The 27,397-nt window shown below is 33.5% G+C and overlaps 1 protein-coding gene across 1 annotated transcript in view; it reads right to left on the bottom strand.

Annotated features, from left to right (window-relative positions):
• Window positions 1-4,163: 4,163 nt before the first annotated feature.
• LOC132750706 (glycine dehydrogenase (decarboxylating), mitochondrial-like) overlaps window positions 4,164-27,397 on the bottom strand; it is a 34,626-nt gene continuing 11,392 nt past the window's right edge. The window contains exons 6-24 of the mRNA XM_060740735.1: window positions 27,152-27,299; window positions 26,267-26,463; window positions 25,874-25,970; window positions 25,439-25,544; window positions 24,900-25,039; window positions 23,538-23,618; window positions 21,863-21,963; window positions 20,400-20,526; window positions 19,858-20,000; window positions 18,964-19,039; window positions 18,357-18,482; window positions 17,515-17,594; window positions 16,740-16,922; window positions 15,718-15,977; window positions 14,552-14,647; window positions 13,495-13,602; window positions 13,040-13,104; window positions 8,751-8,831; window positions 4,164-5,281 (exon numbers count right to left, since the gene is read on the bottom strand). Of these exons, the coding sequence (XP_060596718.1) occupies window positions 5,123-5,281; window positions 8,751-8,831; window positions 13,040-13,104; window positions 13,495-13,602; window positions 14,552-14,647; window positions 15,718-15,977; window positions 16,740-16,922; window positions 17,515-17,594; window positions 18,357-18,482; window positions 18,964-19,039; window positions 19,858-20,000; window positions 20,400-20,526; window positions 21,863-21,963; window positions 23,538-23,618; window positions 24,900-25,039; window positions 25,439-25,544; window positions 25,874-25,970; window positions 26,267-26,463; window positions 27,152-27,299 (2,374 nt within the window). The 3' untranslated portion in view covers window positions 4,164-5,122. The remainder of the gene's footprint in view (window positions 5,282-8,750; window positions 8,832-13,039; window positions 13,105-13,494; window positions 13,603-14,551; window positions 14,648-15,717; window positions 15,978-16,739; window positions 16,923-17,514; window positions 17,595-18,356; window positions 18,483-18,963; window positions 19,040-19,857; window positions 20,001-20,399; window positions 20,527-21,862; window positions 21,964-23,537; window positions 23,619-24,899; window positions 25,040-25,438; window positions 25,545-25,873; window positions 25,971-26,266; window positions 26,464-27,151; window positions 27,300-27,397) is intronic.

Below are 27,397 nucleotides of genomic sequence, written 5' to 3'. Positions count from 1 at the left end.
GTTAAGCAAATGTACTGTACATGTACCACAGATATATAAACAACCCATGACATGTACACACTAAGCAAAATTTTATCTGTCATGGTTTTCGACAAATAATACCTCTTTGTTTAATACAATTCTGTGCATGCCATTCTGATCAGTATTGTATACTATCTATCTCTGGATACTGCCAACCCCTCTTACGAGTGTTAGAGGCAGGTATACATTGTATACATTTAAGAAACAGCTTTAAGATACAAGGGAATCCGGGAACCAGTCCCTAGCTCTTATTGAATAGACCCCTTGGTTCTTTTACATGCCCAGTGTATAGCACTGATACATGCGAGGATTTCCTGGATTTCTTACCAGTACACCTCTATGTAGGTGGGAAACACTGAAAGTGTCTCTGAAAAATCCCAAGGGTGTAACCCAGGATCGAACCCGGGACCTCAGGAGTGACAGTCAGTGGTTTAACCAACTGAGCTATCGCGCCACCTCTGAGCTATCGCGCCACCTCTATATAAACTATATAACATACGATAGCTGCCTAATGTAAACCATTCAAATAAAAAGTCAATGGGACTGTTTTTAAATTTGGTGATCATTATCAATTTCCTGATGCTTTTTTGGAATTGATTGTAATTTGCTATTTCATCTAATGTTGAGTGCATAGATACATGTATATGAAACAATTGGTGAGTTTTCAGTTTTGTGTGTCCAAATAAAAATGGATGAACATTCCTATTCCAATTGAAGGGCTCATTCTTTCATCTGAAATTTTCAAGCAACTACTCTTCCCTATTAATTGAGACACTTTTTCAGTAATTTTAAAACAAGTGAGGAAGTTGAAACGATTTAAGGACCTATCCATCACAAAATATTTTGCGGATTATATCTATCTATTCGTCACCAAAGTTCATTTTCTTTTTAAATAGCAAAAATAAGTCCATAATTAATAGTATTTTTTATTTTTACAGTATTATCACATCATGTTCAGCTGACTGGAATGATTTTGACCACTCAAAGGCCTTTCGCATAGTTTCATCAAATTCAAGCAAGCTGTTGAAATGCCATTTAAAGCTTATTAACTCTCAACAATCTTACTCAGCAGACAAAATCAATCAGTCCTGTAAGCTTTCATCAAAATCTGCATCATGATTGAGGAGGGATATCTATTTAACAGTTATCAAAAGGACCAACTAATTATCATTCTTGTAGTTTTTCATAATATTCTACTCTTTGATTGTAAAAACAATGTTGCTTAAAGATTTTTCCTATTTTTAGCTCCAACAGCCACATTGTTCATTTGAAGGATTATTCCTGTACAGTTTCATCACTACTGGGTGAAGTAAAAATGTTGGCAATGGACAATGAATTTGTTGTGTAATATAATATGCTCTCTAGACTCAGTGCAGACTTGTCTCTTTCAGTGGTTAGTCTTTAGAATATTCAAGGTTGTTATGGTGATTACTGACCATCCATTCAGACAAAAGTACAAAATGAACACCAGGCGATCACAACAGCTCGATCACTTTGAGCCAATGGTGCTCAGGTCAGATCATCAAAAATTAAGCCATGTGGTACAAAGAAATGTTATAATTAATATTCAACAAGATTTACTTTCTTTGCTAAGTGTTTATTCACACAAATCGTTTAATATAGACGACAACAAAGATGTATCAGGATTACAAACTATTCATATAATTCTTATATTACCCTAAATACACATGCAACCAGTTTTTGTAAAATCTCTTACAGAGATAAATAACACTCTAGTACAATGTAAAATATAATAATCATTAGGATAAGTACATACAAACAAATGCATAGAGTGATGACAACATCAGCTTATATATGATATTGATAAAGGCAATCAAAGTGGTAACTTTCAAATCAATTACAGGGAATGAAAATACAGACTATAATAGTTTTATTTTACAATGCAATATATATATATTTGTTTCACAATAAAAGAAGGTAAAAAAAAAACCCACCTGTATCACACATTTTATTTTATGAAATTAAAAGTCTTAGTAATGCAATGCCCAATAAATGTAAAAATTATTAGTAATTTGTGATCACTTATTCCTAAACAAAACCCATTCACACATTTTAACAGAACGTATCAACTAGAACATATATTTTAACTTCTATTTTGGTATATAGCAAGTATCAAATTTCCATTGAATGTCCGGCACCCAATGCTGTACTGTTTGACTACATGTATTCACAGTATATAAACGATTTGAACCCCAACCGGATCTTGTGAGGAGATCTCAGAATCTAAACGTACAATCAGGCGGGATGACACATTAAACTATTAAATATCGGCTTGAATTTAATATGTAACTGTATGTTAACATTTGAATCATATTAAGAAATAATTTATCTTTGCTTATACATACATCCATAACCTTCTTCGTAAAATATATGCGCATAAAACGCTGTGCTCTTCGCCTCATGTTTTGTTTATGTCAACACACGCCGATTACACAAGCAAATTTATGCCTAAAATTGTTTTACTTCACTTTAACTCATATCTGAATCTTTACTTTATTATCTTAACCTCATGTTACCGGACAGACACTTGTGAAAATATCTTTGAATATTGATAAAACATAGTAAATAATAGAGGCGACATTTCCGATAACTGTACCCGTCTTGCTAAAACAATTTTAATGATCTGTACCCTACTTGTGTTTTCACTGAACCATTACTTGCGAGTCACTTTTGATGATTTTTATTGTGTTTTTGTCGTATGTTCCAAATTTTATTGTGCAGAATATGAAGTTATTGTGTCACAAGAGAAGGGTACATGTTTTAGTTCTTTGTAAGTAACTAAAACTGCATATGAATGGAGCTTCGTCATGTTTTCACTGTCTACGAAAATACCAGCATGAAGTGGCTGGTTATACGAATCAGAAAGTCAATTATTTCTTGATAGGAATAATTAATTAACAAACCTCATTTTCACTTACCATTCATTTTTCTTTGGAAAGATATAAAGCTAAAATATTACATCTGTACTATATTTTTTCTATATTTAGTTCAACGGCATTGTTGCTAGTTTTCACGTGACCGTTATATAACGTCACGTATCAATAAACCTCGAAATACCATTACAAGATTTTTGCAGATTACTTATTTCAACATGTTGAAAGCTTTACACTTACCGTTGATTTCATTCTGCTTGAAATTCATTTACTTTCTATTTCTGACATGTACGACTTTTATTCTTGTATATCTTGAATAGGCATCGACAATTTTGGCATCTTTTTAAACGGTGAAAATTCGTGAATTTTTAAAATATTAATTGTCAGTGTTTTAGCTATTGATGTTATAAGGTTCTTTTTTTCGTTTACGTTATTGGCTGTGACGCTGAATTTTTTTAAGTAGGAAATTTTATTCTGATCATTATTTATTCTTATTTTCAAGTTGCAGTCTGGATGGCGAATAATTATGTGGTCAATAATGGCATTGAAATTCTTCGTCTTTACTGAACAGTTGTATTCTTCCATGAATATACATAGCACTATATATTTTATTACACAAATGATTAACAATATTATCAGTTAAACCAATTCTCGGTAAATACCTTATATACTAAAATTCTATTACAATCATTTATATTTTCTGGCAATAATTGATACAAAATCACAATGAACGTAAACGTTTTCTCCAATAAATCTTTATAAATACTCACAAGTCAGGGTACAGATAAAATTCGTAAACTCACAAGTAGGGTTCACAATCACCAGCAAGTAACGTTCAGTTTACGGAAATGACCTCCTTGGTAAAACTCTTAAATTTATGTTCAAGGTACAGCAATATGTTATGCATATGACTAAATTTTCGTTTGTTATTGATTACTTTAGTAGTTCAATATCACAATTCAATGTTTAACTAAATCAACCCTGGAATAAGACGGATTTATGTTCGTGTTCAGTTTTGATCACCTGAAAGCTGTTCGTGAGTTTCGATTATTTTATAGCCTTCGTGCTAACGTTTATGTTTTGCATAACTTAGACGTTTAATAAAGTTTTTCTCTTATAATATAAATATAGATTTACTAACCTAACGTCCATCAGTATCAATATAAATACCAATATCGTAAACAAGTGAAGTGGCAGAATATGGCTGACACTAAAATCTTCTCACAAGATCCGGTTGGGGTTCAAATCGTTTATATACTGTGGTATTAGAAATAATCATGCGAAATTGTTATAACCATGATACTTCAACATTATTGAGATCAAAATGAATTACTGTAGGGCAGAATATTCTTAATACAAACCCAAAGTTAACTAAAAGAAAGTAACAAGTATACCATAAAGTCCTTTACAGATTCATTAAAAATAATATCAGATCAGTAATAAAGTAATAATTATACATAGAAAGTATTTGAGCGTTGTCATGACAAAACCAACATAATGGGTTTGCGACCAGCATGGATCAAGACCAGCCATGCTGTTCGCTTACAAACCCTATTACAAGTAGAGAAACTGATAGCAAACAGCATGGATCCTGATCAGACTGCGCGGATGCGCAGGCTGGTCTGGATCCATGCTGGTTGCAAACGCATAACATTGGTTTTGTCGTGACGCGGCTCATTTTTTCCCAATCATTCTCTAATGAGATTTCTGGACAAATCAGTGCTAGCTTGTTTCTATTGTAACCTTGGTCACACACAGATCTACCATTTACTGAAGTAACATTTTACCTCATTAACATTGTATGACAGATTGCTTTTAAAATATAATATAAATGTGATAATCATTTGTGGAGAAAAAATGAGAATGAGATTTTTTGTCAGATAAAATTTGTCAGATAAATAATAATAAACTTTCCTACAAGCATAAAAAATAATAATAACAACACTTAAAGAGGCAAAAAATAATAACAATAGACAAAAATGTTCAAATTTTATATGTTTGAGATTGAAAATTAAAATTCACAATTAGTAATGTCAGATTTACTTGGAATGACAAATTAGCATTCGATATTTTCATAATTCACACTATAAACAGTATTAAGCGGTATGGTGTATGTTCATAAATAGGCAGGAGAAAATAAAATGACACACCAAATTTTGATAAAGCTTTAAGCAAATAAAAACGTCTTTCCTTCCTGATAATATAGTTTAAGTTTTCTGAGACACTTGAATGTTACTAGCATCATCTACAAATGGAGATTCATATGTAGACATAGGGGGGCATGTACACACTAAATTCTGGTCACCATAAATGTCATCAATACGCCCAACAGTTGGCCAGAACTTTGTAGATGGTGTCACAAATTCCTAGAAACAAAACAGAGAAAAAATTTAATGAAATCTAGCATTGCTAAACTTAATGATTCAAATTATTCTATAAGTTATACATGTAATAATTCATGATACTGAAAACAACAACAACAATTAACAAGATATGTTTGTAAAACATGTATGCCCCCTATCGGCAGCCAATTAGTCATGTGATCAGGTTATTATGCATGACTTCTGACCCAGTGAACAAACAATTAATAAGGGTTATCTAGTATCTACTGGTCATGACAAGTCACAAGGTAATAATTATTGTGACCCCATAGGTTGTGTGCAGCAATTTAAGTTATTACAAATCTTACCAAATAATATATGCATAAATTTTATGAATCATGTAGGCCTCATTAATGACAGCCAAGTTGTCATATTACATAAGACCTTCAAATGTGTATACCAAAAGCATTTTTAGTTTAATATAAAAATATCAACCAAGGCAACTTGAGTTGTTGAGTAATTGGTCAGAAACTGTCATTAAGTACAAGGTCAATATGACATTGACCCCTTGACCCCAAAATCAAAAGGGGTCATCTACTGGTCATGACCAATCATCATACAAAGTTTGAAGTTCCTAGGCATAAGGGTTCTTTAGTTATTGATCAAAAACCGTTTTTACCTACAAGGTCAATGTGACCTTGACCTTGGACCCCTTGACCCCAAAATCAATAGAGGTCATCTGCTGGCAATGACCAATCATCATACAAAGTTTGAAGTTTCTAGGCCTAAGCGTTCTTTAGTTACTGATCAGAAACCGTTTTTACTTACAAGGTCAATGTGACCTTGACCTTTGACCCCTTGATCCCAAAATCAATAGGGGTCATCTGCTGGTCATGACCAATCACCATACCAAGTTTGAAGTTCCTAGGCCTAAGTGTTCTTTAGTTATTGATCGGAAACCGTTTTAACTTACAAGGTCAATGTGACCTTGACCTTTGGCACATTGACCCAAAACTCAATAGGGGTCATCTGCTGGTCACAACCAATCATCATACAAAGTTTGAAGTTCCTAAGCCTAAGGGTTTTTAGTTAATTGATCAGAAACCGATTTTACCTACAAGGTCAATGTGACCTTGACCTTTGACCCCTTTACCCCAAAATTAACAGGCCATCTGCTGGTCATGACCAATCACCATACCAAGTTTGAAGTTCCTAGACTTTAGGGTTCTTTAGTTATTGATCGGAAACCATTTTTACCTACAAGGTCAATGTGACCTTGACCTTTGACCCCTTAACCCCAAAATCAATAGGGGTCATCTGCTGGTCATGACCGATCACCATACCAAGTTTGAAGGTCCTATGCCTAAGGGTTCTTTAGTTATTGATCAGAAACCGTTTTTACCTAAGAAGCCAATGTGACCTTGACCTTTGACCCCTTGACATCTACTGATCATGACCAATCACCATATCAAGTTAAGAGTCCATAGGCCTAAGGGTTCTTTAGTTATTGATCGGAAACCGTTTTTACCTAAGAGGTCAATGTGACCTTGACCTTTGACCCCTTGACCCCAAAATCAATAGGGGTCATCTACTGATCATGGCCAATCACCATACCAAGTTTGAAGTTCCTAGGCCTAAGGGTTCTTTAGTTATTGATCGGAAACCGTTTTTACCTAAGAGGTCAATGTGACCTTGACCTTTGACCCCTTGACCCCAAAATCAATAGGGGTCATCTACTGATCATGACCAATCACCATATCAAGTTTAGAGTCCCTAGGCCTAAGGGTTCTTTAGTTATTGATCGGAAACCGTTTCTACCTAAGAGGTCAATGTGACCTTGACCTTTGACCCCTTGACCCCAAAATCAATAGGGGTCATCTACTGACCATGACTAATCACCATACCAAGTTTGAAGTTCCTAGGCATAAGGGTTCTTTAGTTATCACTCGGAAACCATTTGGTCTACGGACCGACGGACGGGACGGACCGACAAGTGCAAAGCAATATACCCCCTCTTCTTCGAAGTGGGGGCATAATTATAACACAAACTCTTTAATATATTAAGTACAACTACCACTTTACAATCTTTCTGATACTGTTAATAGTCTCAAGAATCTGCATACTAGCAAAACTAGCGTTTTTATTTCCCTTTAAAATGAGTTAAAAAAATCATGTGGTTTTTTTAATCTAAGAAAAGTAATGGTATTTATTAATATAATTTCCTTTTAACTACATACAACACAATAACTAACTAGAGGATGCTTTTGTAAAAAAGCGCATGTCTCCCCCACTGTGGAAATGAGAAAATTACCAATGGTCACTGTGACCTTAACCTTTGACCTACTGACCCCATAAACAAGAGGGATCATCTGCTCAATAAGACCAATCATCCTATGAAGTTTGAGGGTTGTAGGTCTAAAGGAACTCTAGTTATCATCCGGAAAGGAGAAATTAACCAACGGTCGCTGTGACCTTGACCTTTGACCTACTGACCATTAAAAACAATAGGGATCATTTGATTAATAAGACCAATCATCCTATGAAGTTTGAGGGTTGTAGGTCAAAAGGAACTCTAGTTATCATCCGGAAATGAGAAATTGACCAACGGTCCACTGTGACCTTGACCTTTGACCTACTGACCCCAAAAACAATAGGGATCATCAGCTCTATAAGACCAATCATCCTATGAAGTTTGAGGGCTGTAGGTCAAAAGGAACTCTAGTTATCATCCGGAAACGAGAAATTGACCAACGGTCACTGTGACCTTGACCTTTGAACTACTGACCCCAAAAACAATAGGGATCATCTGCTCAATAAGACCAATCATCCTATGAAGTTTGAGGTCTGTAGGTCTAAAGGAACTCTAGTTATCATCCGGAAACGAGAAATTGACCAACGGTCAGTGTGACCTTGACCTTTGACCTACTGATCCCAAAAACAATAGGGATCATCAGCTCTATAAGACCAATCATCCTATGAAGTTTGAGGGCTGTAGGTCAAAAGGAACTCTAGTTATCATCCGGAAACGAGAAATTGACCAACGGTCACTGTGACCTTGACCTTTGAACTACTGACCCCAAAAACAATAGGGATCATCTGCTCAATAAGACCAATCATCCTATGAAGTTTGAGGTCTGTAGGTCTAAAGGAACTCTAGTTATCATCCGGAAACGAGAAATTGACCAACGGTCAGTGTGACCTTGACCTTTGACCCCAAAAACAATAGGGATCATCAGCTCTATAAGACCAATCATCCTATGAAGTTTGAGGGCTGTAGGTCAAAAGGAACTCTAGTTATCTTCCGGAAACGAAGAATGGACGGACGGACTGACGGACGGACGGACTGACTGACGGACGGACGGACTGACTGACGGACGGACGGACAGGGCAAAAACAATATGTCTCCCCCCGAGGTGGGGGAGACATAATTAATTCATGAACACCCAAGCAACTCTCTTCACTTATCATATTAAAAGAAGATTAACATCATTGGATTAAATATATATAAACTTACAGCCGGGTAAACTGCTGTTTTACGGTCATATGGTCTGTCCCAGTTTTCAGCAATAACATCCTCCTGACAATGTGGGGCCATCTGAAATTTATATAGTAATAACTTTTGTCTTGAAATTGCCGACAAGAAACATTCCATGCAACTTCCTATCCACTTCAAAATTTGAGTGTTGATAGAACTAAACAAAAGATTTTTATTATCATATTTTAGCAAAAGAAGGTTGGATGGCCCTAGCAACACTACAAACTTGATTTACTCAAAAATTGATCTCATAACAGTTATCTCATGCATGATACAAGATAATACATGCCCTTAGAAACTAGACACACAATTTAAATGCATACAGAATATGAATATTGTAATTTAATCACTTCAAAATATAAACAAGAGGGCCATGATGGCCCTGAGGTCGCTCACCTGTATATAGCCCCCCCCCCCCCCCCGGGCCAATTTTTACCCAAGGGCTTTTATTTGTTTATTTGAACAGACTTGGTAGACACCCATAAGAAGATGTTTCATGCTAAACATCTAAGTTCTAGCTCATTGGGTTTTTTAAAAGAAGATTTTTTAAGTTTTTACTATACACATATAGTTAAAAACAATGACACCCCTGGGGCAGGGCCAGTTTTGACCCCCGGGCTTTTATTTGAACAAACTTTGTAGATATTTACTTAAAAATGTTTCATGTATAATATCTAAACTCAAGCTATTTGGGATTTTTCAAAGAAGATTTTTAAGTTTTTGCTATACACATATAAGGAAAATCAATGACCCCCGGGGCGGGGCCAGTTTTGACCCCAGGGCTTTTATTTGAACATACTTGGTAGACACCCATTAGAACATGTTTCATGCTAAATATCTTAGCTCTAGCTCTTTGAGTTCTTTAAAAGAAGATTTTTTAAGTTTTTACTATATGCATATAGGGAAAATCAATGACCCCCTGGGGCGGGGCCAATTTTGACCCCAGGGCTTTTATTTGAACAAACTTGGTAGACACCCATTAGAAGATGTTTCATGCTAAATATCTAAGCTCTAGCTTTTACAGTTCTTTAAAAGAAGATTTTTTAAGTTTTTACTTTATGCATATAGGGAAAATCAATGACCCCCCGGGCCGGGGCCAATTTTGACCCCAGGGCTTTTATTTGAACATACTTGGTAGACACTCACTAGAAGATGTTTCATGCCAAATATCTTAGCTCTAGCTCTTTGAGTTCTTTAAAAGAAGATTTTTTAAGTTTTTACTATATGCATATAGGGAAAATCTATGACCCCCTGGGGCAGGGTCAATTTTGACCCCAGGGCTTTTATTTGAACAAACTTGGTAGACATTCACTAGAAGATGTTTCATGCTAAATATCTTAGCTCTAGCTCTTTGGGTTCTTTAAAAGAAGATTTTTTAAGTTTTTACTATATGCATATAGGCATATAGGGAAAATCAATGACCCCCCGGGGCGGGGCCAATTTTGACCCCAGGGCCTTTATTTGAACAAGCTTGGTAGACACCCATTAGAACATGCTTGATGCCAAATATCTAAGCTCTAGTTCTTACGGTTCTTTAAAAGAAGATTTTTTAAGTTTTTAATATATGCATATTGGGAAACTCAATGACCCCCGTGGCGGGCCAATTTTTGGAAGATTTTTTAAGTTTTTACTATATGCATATAGGGAAAATCAATGACCCCCTGGGCTTTTATTTGAACAAACTTGGTAGACACTCACTAGAAGATGTTTCATGCCAAATATCTAAGCTCTAGCTCTTTGCGTTCTTTTAAAAGAAGATTTTTTTAAGTTTTTACTATATGCATATAGGGAAAATCTATGACCCCCTGGGGCAGGGCCAATTTTGACCTCAGGGCTTTTATTTGAACAAACTTGGTAGACACTCATTAGAAGATGTTTCATGCCAAATATCTCAGCTCTAGCTTTTACAGTTCTTTAAAAGAAGATTTTTTAAGTTTTTAATATATGCATATAGGGAAAATCAATGACCCCCCGGGCCGGGGCCATTTTTGACCCCAGGGCTTTTATTTGAACAAACTTGGTAGACACTCACTAGAAGATGTTTCATGCCAAATATCTTAGCTCTAGCTCTTTGGGTTCTTTAAAAGAAGATTTTTTAAGTTTTTACTATATGCATATAGGGAAAATCAATGACCCCCTGGGGCGGGGGCCAATTTTGACCCTAGGGCTTTTATTTGAACAAACTTGGTAGACACTCATTAGAAGATGTTTCATGCCAAATATCTAAGCTCTAGCTCTTACGGTTCTTTAAAAGAAGATATTTAAAGATTTTTCTTTCGGTTGCCATGGCAACCAGAGTTCTGCATGAAATGGAATTCTTTTAACAATCTTGATAGAGCTTCATACAAAGAGTATTCCTGCCAAGTTTCATTAACATTGGCCTTGCGGTATCATAGAAGATGTCCTTAGAATATTTAAAATGTGGACGGACGACTGACGACGGACGCCATTTGGTTGGCCATCCTAAAAGCTCACCTGCACTTTGTGCAAGGTGAGCTAAAAATATTAAGCAAAATATTATAGAATTTTGAAATATGTAAATAACTAGAAATGTGTCATCATGCCACGGATGCCCCCGCATGCAGCCAAAATTTCAGATGGTGCATTAATTTATTTTTTTTCATTTTAAGTTCAAAGCCCTTAAAACTTTTCAATGTTAACACAAACCATTTCCATACAACGTTCAAGGCACTGAAATTATTCAGTCTTAACCTTTAGAAAAAGCATATTGCATATTTGTAGCCAAAATAATGGCTAAAAGAATGAGTGCTGAAACTGAAAGTTCAAAATTTTTCCAACATTCAGGAAAGATAAGTTTGTCTAAAATCATTGAACCATGACCAAATTCAAACTTAAACTGCTTATTCCTAAGATGTATCTATATTATTTTCAAAGTGAAAGGGACATAACTCTGCCAAAAAACCATCAAACCATGACCAAATTCCAACTTGACCTGCCCATTCCTTTGACATATCCATATGTCAAATTAAAATTGAATATGTAACACTGTCATTTCATATTATTTTCAAAGTAAAAAGGGGCATAACTCTGCCAAAAATCATCGAACCATGACCAAATTCGAACTTGACCTGTATTTTTTCATGACATATCCATAGGTCAAGTTTGAGTTGAATGTGTTGTACCGTTTGGGATATAATGAACAGAAACTGTAAATTTCATATTATTTTCAAAGTGAAAGGGGCATTACTCTGCCAAAAACCATTGAACCATGACCAAATTTGAACTTGACCTGGGCATTCCAAAAACATATCCATATGTCAAATTTGAGTTGAATGTGTTGTACCATTGGGGAGATAATAAACGGAAACTGAAAATTTCATATTATTTTCAAAGTAAAAGGGGCATAACTCTGCCAAAAATCATTGAACCATGACCAAATTTGAACTTGACCTGCGCATTCCATTGACGCATCCATATGTCACGTTTGAGTTGAATGTGTTGTACCTTGAGGGAGATAATGAACGGAAACTGAAAATTTCATATTATTTTCAAAGTAAAAGGGGCATAACTCTGCCAAAAATCATCGAACCACGACCAAATTTGAACTTGACCTGCGCATTCCTTTGACGCATCAATATGTCACGTTTGAGTTGAATGTGTTGTACCTTGAGGGAGATAATGAACGGAAACTGAAAATTTAATATTATTTTCAAAGTGAAAGGGGCATAACTCTGCCAAAAATCATCGAACCATGACCAAATTCAAACTTGACCTGTATTTTCTCATGACATATCCATATGTCAAGTTTGAGTTGATTGTGTTGTACCATTGGGGAGATAATGAACAGAAACTGAAAATTTCATATTATTTTCAAAGTAAAAGGGGCATAACTCTGCCAAAAATCATCGAACCATAACCAAATTCGAACTTGACCTGTATTTTCTCATAACATATCCATATGTCAAGTTTGAGTTGAATGTGTCCAACCGTTCTTGAGATAATGAACGGAAACTGAAATTTCATATTATTTTCAAAGTAAAAGGGGCATAACTCTGCCAAAAATCATCGAACCATGACCAAATTCGAACTTGACCTGTATTTTCTCATGACATATCCATATGTCAAATTTGAGTTGAATGTGCCCAACCGTTCTTAAGATAATGAACGGAAACTGATGATGACGGAATGACAGAATGACGGAAGGACGGAAGGATGGAATGACGGAACAGGGTAACACTATATGCCCCGGCCATTACATGGCGGGGGCATAACAAAGCAGCATGTTTCAGAAATAGTGGTAAACAAACCTTGAGAGGGTTTATTTTTCTGTCCATTTTCCCTTCCTCTATATCTTGTATTTCATGTCTGATTGCTGTGAAAATATCAAGACAAAAGATGATTTATGTTTGACAAACTACTACCACAATCATTCTTTTATGTCATAAGTCTGTTATAATTATGTTCTACAAACTTAACAATCCAATGCTACAGTATCTTTTTTTTTCTATAAAATTTCTGTTTATGTAAGTTTCTGTAAGTTGATACAACCCCCCCCCCCCCCCCAAAAAAAATAATAAAAAAATGAAGTACAAATTTTGAATTCACTTGGTCTCTTTTTCTGAAGATCAATTCTGATCAGCCTTATTTGGCAGAAAATAAATAGAAATTTGAAGACATGTTGAAGAACAACTCAAGATGCATACAGACTTTTAAGGAATAGGCTAAATATTGAGACTGAAATTGACCAAGAGAAATATATTACCTATGAGAGCATCACAGAATCTGTCAAGTTCTTCCTTATCTTCTGATTCAGTTGGTTCAACCATCAAAGTTCCTACTACTGGCCATGATGTTGTGGGTGCATGGAAACCTACAATATTTCTTTCCTCAGTAAACATAAGAATGTCATACAATTTATCCAAGAAATAATATTTTTAAAATAATTTTCATCCAGTATTCTTTTACTATTTTTTAGCAATTCAAACTTATAAATATATATAAATATTATATTAAATTTATATGTACAAGATAGAATTTTATAGTATTTACTTCTGTGTTAGATAAACCCTATCTTCACTCCACCCATGCTAAATAAATCAATCTTCACCCATGCAAGGCGAGTTGCAAGCTTTAAATGACATCATTTTGTCACCTTTATTTAATAGTATAGATCAGCTGTGTGCTGATGATTACATCATTTTCAGCTGGTAATGAATGGTATAAGATTCTTATAATACATTATCAATTGATGAAGGTAAAATTCAAATCTTGTGTATAGTGAAAGATCACAAGTTATGTTAGAATCCTTGATTTGATTTTGGATCAAAATAACATCAGACAAGAAACATGGCGATGTCATGAAGCCAGGTTTTCAGTAATTACCATGCTGGAAAGTTTTGTTGTAGTCGGAAAACGTAAAGAATATAAAGGTTAAATTTTGTGGAGAATTTTAATAACTTGTTACTTCAGCAGTTGCCATGAATAGCAAGCAAAGCATTTTTAAATTCTATTTTAGCTTCTGTGACCCAGATATTCAATGGACAAGAAACATTTTAACAAACTTGGTAGAGCTCCATGCAAAGAACATTTGCACTTCTTGAGGTTTGAGAGATGTTCATTGACAACACACAGCCAAGTCCTAAAAGCCCTATGACAGTTGAGCTGAAAAAGTCCAACTCACAATGAATTTTCTAAGTTCACAAATGATCATAATTTAATTAAATTACATGAAGGAGTAGGATAAACCTACTATTCATCTAATAGACAGTACCTCTATAATATGGTTTAGATTTTTATGGCAAACAAGTAATGTTTCTCACCATAATCTTGTAATCTTTTGGCAACGTCTGTCACTTCAATATTGGCAGATTTCTTAAAATCTCTGCAGTCAATAATAAACTCATGAGCAACAAAACCTGTAAAATAATTTGTGTCAATTATTTATACAAATGCTAATTAGTTGAAATCGGTCTATAAGGTGAATCAACATGCACTTAAAATAATTTGAAAAGATGTTAGAATGTTTAGTGCGAATCAATTAAATTACCAACAACAATCATAATTTCAATACAAGAATGTCTAACGACACATATACCCCCCTTTCTAGCCATTGACTCACATAATTGGTACTTTTATTACAGAAACTTGCCAAAAATGGGTACATGGAAGTGTTCAATTATGGAAAAATCAACGAAAGCCATTTTGACATTAAAGGCCCCTGTGACCTTGACCTTTGACCTAGTGACCCCAAAATCAATAGGGGTTATCTACTAGTTATGACCAATCACTATGTGAAATATGAAGACTTTGTGATACACACTTTTCAAGATAATCAGCGGAAACCATTTTGACATTTAAGGCCCATGTGACCTTGACCTTTGACCTATATACCCCAAAATCAATAGGGGTCATCTACTAGTGATGACCAATCACTATGTGAAATATGAAGACTTTGTGAAACATACTTTTCAAGATAATCAGCGGAAACCATTTTGACATTTAAGGCCCATGTGACCTTGACCTTTGACCTAGTGACCCCAAAATCAATAGGGGTCATCTACTTGTTATGACCAATCACTATGTGAAATATGAAGACTTTGTGATAAATACTTTTCAAGATAATCAGCCGAAACCATTTTGACATTTACGGTCCCTGTGACCTTGACCTTTGACCTAGTGACCCCAAAATCAATAGGGGTCATCTACTAGTTATGACCAATCACTATGTGAAATATGAAGACTTTGTGATAAATACTTTTCAAGATAATCAGCGGAAACCATGTGGTCTACCGACGAACAGACCGACCGACAGACAGACCGACATTAGCAAAACAATATACCCCCTCTTCTTCGAAGGGGGGCATAACAAGTTACAGGGACTCAGAGCCAACTGACTGATACTTTCTTGCAATAAATCATTTACAGTTATAAAATAGTGCAACATTCACCCTCCTAATATCTAAGTTAAAAATATTGTAATACTCACCCTCTTCATTCCTGTAAAGTGTCTTATAGTAACCATCAAGTCGTCTACTCATGTAGTTAGCATTCAGCACAGCCACCTCAGATGCTTCTCGCAAACCCTGAGCTCCCATCATTTTGATATATGCCCATGATATAGGCAGAATTGCACTAGATCCATAAGGTGCAGCTGACACCACACCAAAAGCCTTTGCCTCAGGATTATCTGTTCCATAAGGAGGTATCACAGGATGTGTGGGAAGGTATGGAGCTAAATGAGCTTTCCTATGTAACAAAATAATAATATCATGTTAATGTATGTGAATTTGTTATCTGAAATTTCAATCTAATGAACTTAACATATATTTTTGCTTGACATTTTGACAACTGAAAACTTAAATTCTCATTTAAAATGTGCCTCATTTGGGAGTTGACAAAATGAAAAAACAAAACACATATTGAAAATGTTGTCTCACCCACCTTACAATCTTAAAGAAGCTTATGATTATCATTACATGTATATAATAACTAGTTGCTACTTTAATGTTCATGTAATGTAAAGTCCGAAGACAAACTCAGGAAAACAGTCACTATGCAGATGTTTTATTCTTCATTGTGATATTAGTACTAATTTTTATTTGTTCAGTATCATTGGATTAATATAGAATATTTTTGAGGTCCTTCTGTTGACATGTATTCTAATAAAGCAAGTAAAGAAATGAATGATGTAATATCTTCCTTTCTTACCCTATCCTATACTTGAATTATGACTATTGTAGTATCAACACAATCAATTTTAAAACTATATGAGCCGCGTCACCACAAAACCAACACAGTGCATTTGTGACCAGCATGGATCCAGACCAGCCTGCACATCCGCGCAGTCTGATCAGGATCCATGCTGTTCGCTATAGGTTTCACTACTTGTAATAGAGTTGGTAAGCGAACAGCATAGATCCTGATCAGACTGCGCAGGCTGGTCTGGATCCATGCTGGTCGCAAACGCACTATGTTGGTTTTGTCATGACGCGGCTCATATATATTTACACTCCAATAGGGCCCATCCCTGGTCCACCGCCTCCATGTGGAATACAGAAAGTCTTATGTAGATTTAGATGTGATACATCAGAGCCGTAATCACCAGGACGACAGATTCCTACTTGAGCATTCATGTTAGCCCCATCTAAATAAACCTGACCTCCGTGGCTATGTACAGTATCACAGATTTCTCTGAAATATATTAATGAAAAGTTCTGTTTCATAAAAGTGATTAAGTGTAATTTGTATACTTCTTTACTTTATCTCGTGTTGAATTCTGTAAATTTTAAAGTAATATGTAAAGTACTTTTAAAATTGCACATATATATAAAGAGTGAAATGTAAATGTTTATATAATAATAATTTCACAGGGTATAGCTGTCCACTAATTTGGGAGAAAATGTGTAAACAGCCAGGAAATTTTGTCAGTGGAGCTAAGGAAAGGTATTATAAGGATCCTGGGTTTTAGTCATCACAGTCAATCTGCACAGTTTTGTTATCCTCTGATATTTGGTGACCAAAGTTTCAAGCTGATACTCCCATTACTTTTGAGTTATCACCAAGATGGAGTTCAGGCAGACAGATGGAAAGATAAGCAGCCAGGCATATAATGCCAAACCTACATTCCTCCATCATCTGCAGGGCATAAGTATGATTAAAGCTATGGAAGGAAACTACAGAAATACACAATGTAATCACTGTAGCAGCTGCCAATATAAGAATGAGATTGTAAGTAGAATTTGTGTGTAGGAAATACTGTAAAGAACATGTTGTTTCAACATACCTAATAGTTTTGTCAAAGACACCATTAGTAGAAGGATATGTAATCATCAGGCAAGCAAGAGTATCCTTAAACTTCTCAACCTGAAATACACAATGTTTCAATTTTACATCAAAACATGAATGTCCTAATTTGTTATTTGTAAAACACATATGCATTCATTGTTCATTAATTATACTAAATAACACAACTTTTCATTTAATATGGTTAAAATCTACACATCATGAATGTGAACATTGGTAGTTAACTGTTATTGGTCTACAATAGTATTGTCTATCAACACACTGGAAACTGAAAGCTTAAATCTAATATTAAGTACCAACTAAGATTTCATTATTAACTTAGTGAAAACTGAGCTTAATTTGCAAGTTTACTAAAACATTAGAGCAACAACTATCAATAACCATCTTTTATAGATAGTCTAAGATTAAAAGGGAACTTTCTCCGAAAAAGTATTGCTTTCAAAATAATGCCCCTTGTCTAACAACTGTTCATTGACATGACAGTCAAGTATTCCAATTTTCATTTGATACCTTTTATAGTTACTTTATAAGCAATTTCAACAAAAATTTTCACCTTGTCATGATAAGCAAGTATTCCAAGTTTTGTAATGATACCTTTCAAAATATATGAAAAATGGGCTTCATTAAAAAAAACTTTGACAATGACGACAATGCAGCAATCATAACAGCTCAACTTTTTCTTTTAACTGGGGCTTAAAACTGTGCTTATATTTAAAGCTAAGTGAAAACATAAAACTAATCTTACTTTCCAAACAAAATGGAAACACGATCCTTAGCTTCAATTTTAAGCAAAAAGGAGAGAAAATATAAAATCAAGTTTACATTTTTAGCCAGATGTTTCATATCTACAGCTCCATTCTTGTCAACATTGATAGGCTGTATCTTCATACCAGCCATCTGTGCACTTGCTGGATTTGTACCATGTGCTGATGTTGGTATCAGACATACCTGTATATAAATAATGTCATTACTTCATTACTTATGTCTCCATCTATTCTGTATTGATAATTGGTGATATTTTTTTAATGCTTAAAAATTACAATAAAACTTTAATGGTTGTTGCCTATTAAGTGTTATTATAATGACTATCCTATGCTACAAATCCTTCACAAACATAAAACATTGTTCATAGTCAAAGAAACTTATTAAAAGTGTTTTTACATTTCTTTCACATATCTAAACATAACATTGGAATGCCAATACAGCTGATATCTATTTTGTTTGTCTTTTGTCTGAGAAAAAAGGAAAAGCAACAAAAAAAAACTTTTGAACAAAATCTATTTTTAAATTTCAGATCATGAAACCTAAGTATATGTTGTTTGCGAATATACAGCATACTAAGTACAAATATAGACATGTATAGCATGTTTTGTTGTTAAAGAATGATTTAGAGCAGTTTTGTAAACTATATAATTAAAGAAATAACAACCTTTCTTTGTGTTTCTTCAATAGCATGAAGATATGCCATTATTGCTCTAAGTCCAGCATATTCTCCTTGTGCACCACTATAAAACAAGTTATTATCAGTTATCGTGAATGTAACAGAACTGGAACAAGCAATTTTTCCTAAATTATTGCAATAATTTACAATAAAGTTACAAGTCACATTTTTTTCTAACAGTTCAGAAGTCATGGAAAATATGGTTGAAATATAACAATTAAATGAACTCTACAGTATAAATTATTTAAAAATGTTGAAAACCTGCCATGGTATAAAAAACAACAATTTCAAAGATTTCCTCTCTATGCCATATATCTTACATTTTAATCTTATTTCGCTCACACTCAATACGTGTGGTCATTAGAATTTAGAAACTTCCGGCCCCGTGTTCACAAAGAAAAGATCAGGATCAGGATCAAGTGATCCTGATTTTATTTTCTATGTTTTATATAACTAATATTGATCGTATTTTGCTAGAATTGAATGGTACATAAAGTTAATGTAATATTTTGCTGATTTGCAAAGAAACAATCCTGTTTTTGGATAAAATAGACAAATAACGAAACAAATACAAAAATAATGGGATCAAAATAAGGATCAATTTTAGGATCAAGATCAATATTTGGATTAACTGTAAAATGCCCATATCTTTCAAAAATTACAATAAATTTATTCTTTAATTTTAAAAACATGCTATTTCAAGTCCAGTTTTATCAAGTTAATATTAAACATCTAATCTATAAGAATTAACAATGGATAATTTTTGAGTTTTTAGATTTGATCCTGATCTTGATCCTGATCCGAAAATCTTTGTGAACACGGGGCCCGGCTCTTAGCATATCTATACATGCCAGAAGGTTTTAGTATTTTGTTAGTTTTTACCTATTTGGTTGAAATGAGATTTTATCATAGCCTGTGATCTCACATAAATCACTCTCTAGTTCATGAAACATTTCCTGGTAACCCTGTGCCTGATCTACTGGAATAAACGGATGTAAGCTGGAGAACTCCTTCCAAGAAACTGGCTGAAATAAAATCAAAATATGTGTACAATATTGAACTTGGCATGTTTCAATTCTTTTATATAGTAACTGAGAAGATGGCATCCAAACTTGTCTAAATATTACTACTTTATAAGTACGAATAACCAAATACATATTTCTGAATCATGATTTTAATCAACATGCTCTATGTAGAAATAAGAAAATGTTTTACTTTTAAAAATTCAAAATTGACTATAAAGTCATCTTATTCATTAACTAAGGCTTACAAATTCATATTGAAATCCAATGCCCTACAAAACTAAACAAAGTCTATATACCTCTAATGTTTTAAGGATTTTTCATATTAAAATGAAATTTTTATTTTTAAAGTTTGAAAATATAAACATTTAAATCAATTAGTGATGTATGTACATCACTTACCATCATTTCTGTAGTACTGTTAAGTTTCATTGTACATGAGCCAAGAGGAATCATGGAATGTACAAGAGACAGATCTTTATTCTCCAGCTGTTTCATATACCTTACTATATCAGTCTCTGACTGGTACCTACAAATATACAGAAATATATATATAACTTCACAATACATAAATATATATATAACTTCACAATACATAAATATATATATAACTTCACAATACATAAATATATATATAACTTCACAATACATAAATATATATATAACTTCACAATACATAAATATATATATAACTTCACAATACATAAATATATATATATAACTTCACAATACATAAATATATATATAACTTCACAATACATAAATATATATATATAACTTCACAATACATAAATATATATATATAACTTCACAATACATTAATATATATATAACTTCACAATACATAAATATATATATAACTTCACAATACATAAATATATATATATAACTTCACAATACATATATATATATATATATATATATATATATATATATATATATATATATATATATATATATATATATATATATATATATATAAAAACTTCACAATACATAAATATATATATAACTTCACAATACATAAATATACATATAACTTCACAATACATAAATATATATATATAACTTCACAATACATAAATATATATATAACTTCACAATACATAAATATATATATATAACTTCACATTACATAAATATATAAATATAACTTCACAAAAATATATATTGTGTAGGCATTTTGGTATATCTCAGCATTTGGCCCAGTTTGGATAATAAAGCCAACATTTCTATCTAACTAGCCGAGTTTTTTGACTATAAAATGGATAATTGATAAGCAGTGGAAACAAAACCTAGGAAACATTTTGTCACCTAGTACTGAAATTTGGCTTTTACACAAGAACCAGTATTTCGCAACAACAGCAAACTTACTTTTCAGAAGAAAAAATGTTTACACTTGGACAATGAGTTATATAATTATGACTAAAATTGCTTTTTAAGCATGTGTACATATATTTAGACACCACAACCCCTCAGGCGCTGGGTTGTACACTTTATATATATAGACATATGTTGAATATTCTGTTATCTTAAAATAGAAGCAGATTCTATCCCTTACAAGCACAGTAAATATTATCTGATAAGACATAAATCTTATAAAATGACAAATAGAGGCATCGCTCTGACACCAATTTTCAATAGAATACTTTATTGCAGCAAGGATATACATTTCATGAAAATATAAACAGAATAGTAATCAATTTTCTTTCAGAGTACAGCTGCAAAATATGTAAATCTAACATTATTTAAAATACCCTTTTATTTAATATACATTAATCTACTTGAAGATAAGTTCTAGAATATGAATTGGATGAAAAGTTTTAAGCCAAAACAGATATATATGTATAAGTATTGTTGATTACCTGTTAAATACAGCATGTGTCAATATATCATTTGTTCTCCTAAACATGGTGTTTTCTATGCTTTCAATGGGTTCTGGACCAAGATCCTCTGCTATCTTCTCCTATAAGTTAAAGTCTTTATGTGTAATCATGCTATAAACAAACAAACAAAAACAAAACATTTAAAAAGCTATAGAGTTTCTGATAACATTATTTAGATTCATCTACACACAAGATAATTTAATAGATGGAAAAAAAATCTCTCTACAAACATTCGGACAATATATGGCAAAACCGGAGTTCTTCCCATATAAATTACATTGTGATAAGACACAACTCCATTACTGTAAAAATAAGCAATTCTAACTTCCATAACATGAATGTTGTTTCATGATAAATTTTAAACAAGAGGGCCATGATGGCCCTGGGGTCGCTCACCTGTACATAGGCCCCCAGGGCGGGGCCAGTTTAAACCAAAGGGCTTTTATTTGAACAAACTTGGAAGACACCCATTAGAAGATGTTTCATGATGTTAAGTTTTTACTATACATAAATAATGAAAAACAATGGCTTTTGCCCCCCTCCCCCTGGCAGGGCCAATTTTAACCCAAGGGCTTTTATTTGAACAAACTTGGTAGACACCCATTAGAACATGTTTCATGCTAAATATCTTAGCTCTAGCTCCTTGGGTTCTTTAAAAGAAGATTTTTAAGTTTTTACTACATGTATATAGGGAAAATCAATGACCCCCTGGGGCTGAGCCAATTTTGACCCAAGGGCTTTTATTTGAACAAACTTGGTAGACATCCATTAGAACATGTTTCATGCCAAATATCTAAGCTCTAGCTCTTTGGGTTTTTTAGAAGAAGATTTTTTAAGTTTTTACTATATGCATATAGGGAAAATCAATGACCCCCTGGGGCGGGGCCAATTTTGACCCCAGGGCTTTTATTTGAACAAACTTGGTAGACACTGATTAGAAGATGTTTCATGCTAAATATCTTAGCTCTAGCTCTTTGGGTTCTTTAAGAGAAATTTTTTTTTGTTTTTACTATATGCATATAGGGAAAATCAATGACCCCCTGGGGCGGGCCAATTTTGACCCCAGGGCTTTAATTTGAACAATCTTGGTAGACATCCATTAGAACATGTTTCATGCCAAATATCTAAGCTCTAGCTCTTTGGGTTTTTTAGAAGAAGATTTTTTAAGTTTTTACTATATGCATATAGGGAAAATCAATGACCCCCTGGGGCGGGGCCAATTTTGACCATAGGGGCTTTTATTTGAACAATCTTGGTAGACACTCACTAGAAGATGTTTCATGCCAAATATCTAAGCTCTAGCTCTTTGGGTTTTTTAGAAGAAGATGTTTAAAGTTTTTTCTATTGGTTGCCATGGCAACCAGAGTTCTGCATGGAATTGAATTCTTTGAACAACTTTGTTGTGGCTTCACACAAGGAACATCCCTGTGAAGTTTCATTATGATCTGCCTTATGGTTTCAGAGGAGATGTCGTTTGAAAAGTGTGAACGGACAACGGACGACGTACGAAGGACGACAGACGACGGACGAAGAGTGATCCTAATAGCTTACCCTGAGCATATGCTCCGGTGAGCTAAAAATTATATCTATATTTTCTTAACATAAAATATCTAATGACAACCATTGTAAAAACCAAATGATTCTGAAATCTAACCATTGAATCTGGGGATCCAAATATTTCTAGCAAATCCTTCAAATCTTCCCTTTCTACAGTTTCATCTAATGACAAACCAACCTGGAATATAATCCAAACCATCACTGTATCAATACTATTTCATCAAGCTATAGCCATTTTTTATACAAGTATGACTGTATGATAGGGCTGGGGCGAGTATTCAAGTACTCGGGTAATCACGAATCAAAATGAAAAATCGAGTACGAATATTCGTCAGTCCAGAGATCGTGGATTGCGATCTTATTTGTTTATTATACATTCGCTGTTTTTTACACTTTAAATGTAAAAAAAATCAATTTGTGTATGAATTATGCGACGTTTACTTAAATTAAAGACAGGAAGTAAACAAACATGTACCACGATGCTGAGCTAGGAAGTCATTAGTTTCGAAAAAGGAATCACTTTATCTTTATTGAGCACTTGTTTTCAAATGAAAATTAACAAATACATAATTTTAGTCGCTATGTATAGATCTGTAATGACGTGACATGTATTGAAGACTGTTTTATTTTTAGGAATCCAAAATTTGCTAAACGCAAGTTAATATGTCAGTATGACATTACATGTATTGGCTGAAAAGGAGTCGCGCCAATATAAAAATCCCACCAGCAAAATTTACTTCCAATTTTTGAAAATACTTCTCTTTTCATGTGATTAGACAAGTTCGTTGTACCATCTATATAAGTCAATTTGCCATGGCATGTTTTACAAACTGCTTTTTCCTCATTTTCATTGAAAGTAAATTTTGCTGGTGGGATTTTAGATCTATATTGGGGCGACTCTCTTTCAACCTAGTTTATATTTGCATTGCATATATGTTTAATGAATAATTAAATTAATGTTAAGTATTGTTTTAAGAAAAATTAACATGTATGTACATGTTTTTATGGGTGTCTTGATAACAAAAGATTCGTGGTTCAATTTGTGAATCGCATGTGCTGAATCGTTGATAGATTGGATCGTCACTTACCCGACGATCCACACCCCTACTGTACGACATACATATATACTGTTGCTGTGAAGGTATGGCTGGTTGCTGTCAGCAACAAAAAATAAATAATTTAATCATTGATTTCTTGATACACTGCAAACTTTGCCCATACACTTTTTTTTTTTTTTTTAACAAACTTTGCCCATACACTGTTTTTTTTTTTAAAAGACTTGTTTTCCTTTGAATTTCAAACTGTTGACTGAAAACGTTCAAAGATTTTGATATCAAAAATTAAATTGAGCAGCTAACTTTATAAAGTCTTATTACACTGCACAGATGTGGTGTATGCACATTTTTTAAAACTCAAAAAAAATTAAAACAAGATAAAGCACAAATCATTACAAACTTACATCACCATCTCCAAAGTATCTGAGGTTGATCATTTTTTTGTCAGCTTTAGAATGTATCTCAGACTGTTTACATGATGTGCTGATCTTTAATGTGTCAAAATATAATGTGGTGTGCACGTTATGGCCAGCCCTTCGAATACCTTAAAGTAAAATTATACTTACATTATTTTTCACAGAATACTGCTTCAAGATTTTGAACCAATTACATTGTTCAACAATTAAAAAAGTTCACATACAGAAAGAACTCTTGTACTTGTTGTATATTAGATTCATTTTCTCAAAATCATACCAATTAAGTACTTCTAATATTAATTGCCTTGATGTAATCTCCCATGAAACTGGCACATATAACAACATCAAGCAAATTTTGATTTAATCATCATAGCAAGGTGAAGAATTTTTTTTTATTTAATTGTGAAAGTCAGGTTTTTGCAGCAAAAATGACTGTTATGGTAAATGCTATGGTGTGAAAAGAGAAGTTCCATTATTACTTAAAGTTAATCTCCAAGAATCAATGAAAACATTAATGTTTCCTCTACCTTCAGCAAGTATTAGTGTTCCATTATGAACTCTTTTGCCAATATGTTTAAGACCATCTGGACCATGATATATAGCATACATTGCAGCCATGTTTGCAAGTAATGCCTGAAAAGAGTAAAGTTTAAGATTTATATGTGAGCTTTAATGAAGACTGTAAGCTTGTTCATAAAACCATTTACATTTTCTTTGCTTATTCTTATTTCTACCCCTTTTTTGTTTGGTTTTAATATAGTCACTGTAAATGACATATGGTGACTTTTCAAGTGGAGGAAGACATCCCAAGCCCATTCTTGCATTATTTCAAGCGCTAACAAGTAATTAAGAGGAAAGTTTCCTCACCATTGCTAGTAAGTGGTTCAATATTTTAGACATTATTTAACAAGCAGTATCAAAGGTAAATTGGAAACATGTACATAAGACTATGAGATAATTACCTGAGCTGTACAAATATTACTAGTAGCTTTGTCTCTTCTGATATGTTGCTCTCTAGTCTGTAAAGCAAGTCTATATGCCTCTCTCCCTGCTGCATCTCTATTATTATACAAAATTTATTTGTAAATTGCTGAATAAAATAAACTAACATCCAGTAGATAAGATTAAAAAGTTTTGGAATTAATGTTTAAACATTTAACTGCTAAAACTCTAGATACACAAAATCAACTTTTTTTCAGGTTTTAAAGGACTCGAAATAAAATCTATAATTAAGCTTCCTCATTGGTCACATTTTATGAATGTGCAGGCTGTCCTGTTGGGATAATGTTGGTAAAAGCAAATAATTAGCATTATCACCATAGACATTCGGACAAAATGTTATTTAAATGCAATACCTTGTAACACCTATCACTCTGCCAGGCATCAGTCTTGCAAATTCATCTTTTGTTGAGAAGAATCCAGCATGAGGTCCTCCATAACCAAGTGGAATACCAAATCTCTGGCTTGAACCAACAGCAATGTCAAAACCATATGCACCTGGTGGTCGTAACACAGTTAAGGCGAGTAAATCTGTTGCACATACAGCTAAAGTCTGAAATTATACATACATGTATAAAGATCAATTCATTGTCACACTAGTAAATTTGTAGTACTTAAAACCAGTATGCAAAAGTCATCCTCAAGGTAACAGTTATTGCATTTTTTTAAAAGTATTTCTTTGAAGTATACATTTTGATAATATTATACAGGGTTTTAAACGTCCAAAATTTAGGACTTGCACTAGAAGAAAACAGGGGTCTCATCATAACAATCAAGGATCCCAAAAATATCTCCAAGCTATCTGTCTCTAATAACATTTCCACATGCTTTAAAGTAGTCTTCAGTAAAAGGATTTGATGCTGATATAGCTGATATACAAATGTAAAAAGCTGAAGTGGCTTCTATACTGTAACCAGGGATACTTATTAACCCAATCATTTAAAACCATTTTTTTCTTGTGCAAGCTTCACATTGTTAAAGAATAGACCCTAATTGTTGACAACATATTGTCACAACCTTGTTAGTAAGTGTCCCTTAGGAGGCAAATAAGCAATTTGTTAGCTTTTCAATTTCATGCATATCTGACACAGAAGAAAGTATCATGTAAAACCTTGAATATCATTATTAGGAAAATCAGGAGCCATTAAGAATCTATAAAAATATTCAAATCGGACAGCTCTTTTAAAATTTGTATTCTTACAAAAGTAATGGTATAATTAAATTAAATTAATTTATCTGACCCCGTTTGCATGAGCTTCATCTACAAGATGTGTGAAGTCTTCAATGTTTCCCTCAGTGTCAGGATACTGTACAAGTATACCTGAAATGTCTCGGTTTGAAAGAACAACTTCCCTCCAATCTCCTCTTTCAATCTCAATACCAAGAGCACTGAAACAAGATATTTGTTCATCTGTTTTGTTTCATTTTAATTTTAGTGATAATTAATAAGGATAGAATTAGCCATCAGTGTTTTATTTCAAACAAGA

The sequence above is a fragment of the Ruditapes philippinarum genome, unplaced genomic scaffold (assembly GCF_026571515.1).
Source record: "Ruditapes philippinarum isolate M1 unplaced genomic scaffold, ASM2657151v2 ctg9819_1_1_1_1, whole genome shotgun sequence".
NCBI lineage: Eukaryota > Metazoa > Mollusca > Bivalvia > Venerida > Veneridae > Ruditapes > Ruditapes philippinarum.
The sequence above is the reverse complement of the archived record's forward strand: the minus strand, read 5'-3'. Positions and strand labels throughout refer to the sequence as shown.